At 49.0% G+C, this 4,266-nt stretch overlaps 1 protein-coding gene across 1 annotated transcript; it reads right to left on the bottom strand.

Moving 5' to 3' along the window:
- Positions 1 to 601: 601 nt before the first annotated feature.
- On the bottom strand, positions 602 to 3,423 carry APOLD1 (apolipoprotein L domain containing 1). Its single transcript, XM_003797777.1, has 2 exons — positions 3,336 to 3,423; positions 602 to 1,737 (listed from the first exon to the last, which is right to left on the bottom strand). The coding sequence occupies exons 1-2, from the start codon at positions 3,336 to 3,338 to the stop codon at positions 994 to 996; spliced, it is 747 nt and encodes a 248-aa protein (XP_003797825.1). The 5' UTR covers positions 3,339 to 3,423; the 3' UTR covers positions 602 to 993.
- Between the last annotated feature and the right edge of the window lie 843 nt (positions 3,424 to 4,266).

The raw sequence follows: 4,266 nt of genomic DNA, 5'->3' as shown, positions 1-4,266 counted from the left end.
GCGGGTGCCTGTGGTCCCAGCTACTTGGGAGGCTGAGGCAGGAGACTCTCTTGAGCCCAGGAGTTAGAGGTTGCTGTGAGCTGAAATACCATGGCACTCTACCCAGGGGGACAGCTTGAGGCTTCTGTCTCAAAAAAAGAAACAAAAAACAAAAAACATTCACTTGCTCTCTTCTCTACACAAAGATGTCAATAAACAAAGTTGGTAGCCTCCTATTTCTTGGCCTCAGCTTCTTCATGCCAGGGTGGCAGGACTTAGGTGACTATTTAGTTGGCTTCCCCTCCTTTGAGGCCTGGATAGTCACCAGCCAGAGGTCCACTCCATCAATTTCAAAACCAACCAAGATACACACTAATTGCAATTTGATTGCACTAATTCCAATTGATATTGGTATGCTGGGCCTCCATACCAGCCATACCCAGGTTGGACCTGTGAGTGAGTGAGCTCTAAGGAAAGGGAAGCAGAGGGCATGGCAGCCCCAGGGCCTCCTCTGGGTCCTGAACCCTCCTACAGAGTTCAAAGGGCATCTGATTTGCTCCAGATTCTGGAGTTCTTTGTATCAGAAACTCAAGAAGACAGATTTTTAAAGCCACTGTCTCCTCTCACCAGCATTTTGAGGACTTCAAAGCCTAGTGGTTCTTGGAGAGTAGCCAAAGGGTAGCACCCTCTCCAGCTTCAGCGGGACACTGAAATAACTTTTAAAACTGGAGTGCCTGCCCAGCGTGTGAAAACAGAAAGATTTTGATAAAGGAAAAAGTTTTCAGGTCACACCACCAAGATGACACAAGTGAAAAGTCCCCAGCACTCAAGCCCAGGCAGGATGTCACAGCTATGGGAGAAGGGCTGTGGGGACCCACCCACTTCAAGAACAGTTTTTCTTATCCTTTGCATTCAGCTCCTAACTGGACTTAGTGTTTTCCTGAGGGACCTACAAATCTGGAGCATCCCAGGGGGATGGTTTCCGGCCTCAGTCCTTGGGGGGAAAGGATGTTCTCAGAAAAACAGCCCCACGGGTTGGGCAGCAGAGATCGTGAGGTCGTGGCCGCGGCTGGTCTTGGTGCAGAGCTGGACCCGGAGCTCCAGCTGCTCACTGAGTTCGTCCAGAGCCCCAGTGCAGGACTCCAGGCTCTCGGCCAGTTTCTGAATCTTGGCCTTCAGCACTGCCTGGCTAACCTTGGTAGCCCCCTCGGCCCTCCTGGGGATGAGGAAGCCACGTGAGCCAAAGAAGACGATGAAGTAGACAGAGTTGTACAGGGCGATGGTGGCGTTCCTCCCGCACTGCAACAGCTGGCGGTCCCCGCAGCCCTGCCCGCGGCAGAAGAACTCGAGGCAGCGCAGCATCTCACGCATCTGGTCCTGGCAGGTGGCCGCGATCTCCTGCACCCTCCGCAGTTCCCGGGAGTTGCAAAAGATCAGGGAGAGGTCGGACGTGATGGTGACAGCCCCGCCGGCCGTGGCCACCCCCAGCCCCACGGCCGACGCCAACAGCGAGGCCCCCAGGGTGACCGGGCTGAGCGACAGCCCCACGATGGCGGCCACCGCGCCCGCGGCGCTGAGTGAGCTGCCAGCCACGTTGGCTGCCAGGGAGCGCCGGCGGAGGCGCTCGAGGCGCCGGGCCACCTCGCGCAGGCGCAGCACCTGGCCTTGCAGCCGGCCGCGCCGGTCCAGCAGCAGCCCCTGGAAGCGCCGCAGCGAGTCGACGCCCAGTGGCTCCGGGGCCGCGGGTCTCTCCATGCCCTGCGGGGACACAGACACGCGATTAGCCCGAAGTCTCTGCACCTGTCGCTACTGCCCCTCGCGCTTCCCGTGCCCAAGCTGGAGTCCACAAGAGCTAAAAGGAACTGTCACGCCAGGGGAAACGAGTCCATTCCCAGTGGGTCATGTGTCAAGTTCACAAAGACTGGTTCTGGAATCTGGGACGAGTTCCATAAGTTCTGAGGACCTTTCATCTGCATGTGAAAATAGGAACAATGCTATATTCTGCTTTTCTCCCAGGGAATGCTAACAATGGGCATCATCTGTTGAATAAGCTTTTATTTATTTTTAATTTTTTATTATTATTACTTTTTTTTTTTTTTTGCAGTTTTTGTCTGGGGCTGGGTTTGAACCCGCCACCTCCAGCATATGGAGCCAGTGCCCTACTCCTTTGAGGCACAGGTGCCTCCCAAATAAGCTTTTATTTTTAAGAGATGAGGGTCTCACTATGTTGCCCAGGCTGGTCTGGAATTCCTGGACTCAAGTAATCTTCCCACCCTCAGCCGCTGGAGTAGCTGGAATTACAGGCGTCTGCCACTGCACCTAGCTATGATGTTAAGTAAAATTTTAACTGGGCTGGGGAGTATTAGAAGGCTTCTCCAATACTGAGTGAGGCCTTTGCTCTGTTTGAAAGATAACACTTTCTGAGTGGTAGGTTGTACAGTTTACAACGACTTTTCGTTATATGAAGATTTGGATCCTAGGAGTTTTACAACACATTTCCTCTCTCTCTCTATTTCTCTGATAAGTGAAAAAGACAAGTCACCAAAACCTCAAAAGTCTTATATTTGTCTCTCAAATATAAGAAACTAATCTAAGTTAGATGCTTGCCTGAAGCAACTCTTCTGCTTGTGATTCTTCCAGGTTCTTATGTTAGACTCAAACTTAAGAAGACATTTGCACTATTCCTTCTAACTAGGACTATTTATTCTAACCAGGGCTCTTCTGGTCTTCAGAAATCACAATCTTTGGTGTTTGTATAAAATTAAATTAAATTAATACTGCTATGACTCTTTGTTATGAAATCTTCCTTTAAAAATTTAGTAACAGTTGAATAAAATAAAATGGCCTGAATTCTTGTTCTCTACTTCACTGAGGGCTACCTTGTACCAAAGTGAATTGAAACCAGTCAAAGATGACTAACAAAGAAACAACTTTATATCTTGGGGTTAAAAGTACATCCTTCCCAGTTGCCAAAGATTCCCACCCTCCTATCCACTGCACTCATCATTATTAGGAATGCCTTAAAGTGGCAAGTAAGTCATAGAAATAGAGCATTTCAAAAATGTAAGATAAGGCAGAAATCATTCTCATTTGGAAGATAGGGACATTGAAAAACAGAAACATTCTAGGTACTGCTGATTCTTCATTGAGCCCAATCTGGATTCCTGGTCTCCTGACATACAGGTCTTCATTTTACTTACATATGCCCATAAAATCCAACCCACCAGTAATAAGTTTCCAGATAAAAAGAGAAAATGAAAAAAGTCATCCCCAGGATATAACAGAATAAGGATACAGCCCCATTGCAAGTCCAATGGTCATTTTCCAGAAGGTAAGCCTGGAGGCTTCCCACTTACCATTCACTCTGGCTGCCTCCAAGAAAGAAAAAATCTGAGGCCGTTTCTGGGTGAGTGTGCTTTATAGTTTCAGAGGACCAATGGCTGCCCTGGGAAAACCTTGTCTCATTCTGAGAATTTGCCATTTCCTGTCCTGGCCCCTGCTGCCTTCAGCCAGAAGGATGTGACATGGTGGAAAATGACCTGCCAGCACAGCACATCCCATATTTAGGAAATGAACATTGTGTGTTCGCTTTCCCCCAAACGCAGGAAGAGAACCACAGGCTCTTCCCCAACTTGAAACAAGTGTGTTGTCATTCTCCCTGGGGGGATACCCTGCCTTTCCTCTCCTGAGAATAGCTGATGACGTGATTGGGAAGCCTTCAAACAAACTCCAGGCTGACCAATTACAATGTTTCTTGAGAGGCCACCGTTACAAAATCATTTTTAAATAAAACGGAGGGGATAGGAAACTTTTTTATCTCTGATACAGCCGCTCATGGTCTATTCCTATATTTTAAAAAGCCTGATGTCGGCTTGGTGCCTGTAGCTCAGCGGCTAGGGCACCAGCCACATACACAAGAGCTGGCGGGTTCGAACCCAGCCCAGGCCCACCAAACAACGACAGCTACAACCAAAAATAGCCGGGCGTTGTGGCAGGCACTTGTAGTTCCAGCAACTTGGGAAGCTAAGGCAACAGAATTGCTTAAGCCCAAGAGTTTGAGTTTGCTGGAGCTGCAACGCCACAGCACTCTACCGAGGATGACATAGTGAGACTCTGTCTCAACAACAACAACAAAAAAGGCCTTATGTCTATGGCCATACCACCCTGAAGGCACCCCATCTCATTTAAAAAGCCTTGTGAAGTGGTTGAAGCATGTGATCCATTCAGCATGTAGCAGGCCCTAGATAGCCTTAAAAATGCAGGGCCACACCCATAGGAAGTACTGCG

Source organism: Otolemur garnettii, unplaced genomic scaffold (genome assembly GCF_000181295.1).
Source record: "Otolemur garnettii isolate 467f Iridium unplaced genomic scaffold, OtoGar3 scaffold00124, whole genome shotgun sequence".
Classification (NCBI taxonomy): Eukaryota; Metazoa; Chordata; class Mammalia; order Primates; family Galagidae; genus Otolemur; species Otolemur garnettii.
This window is presented reverse-complemented; position numbering and strand designations above follow the sequence as displayed.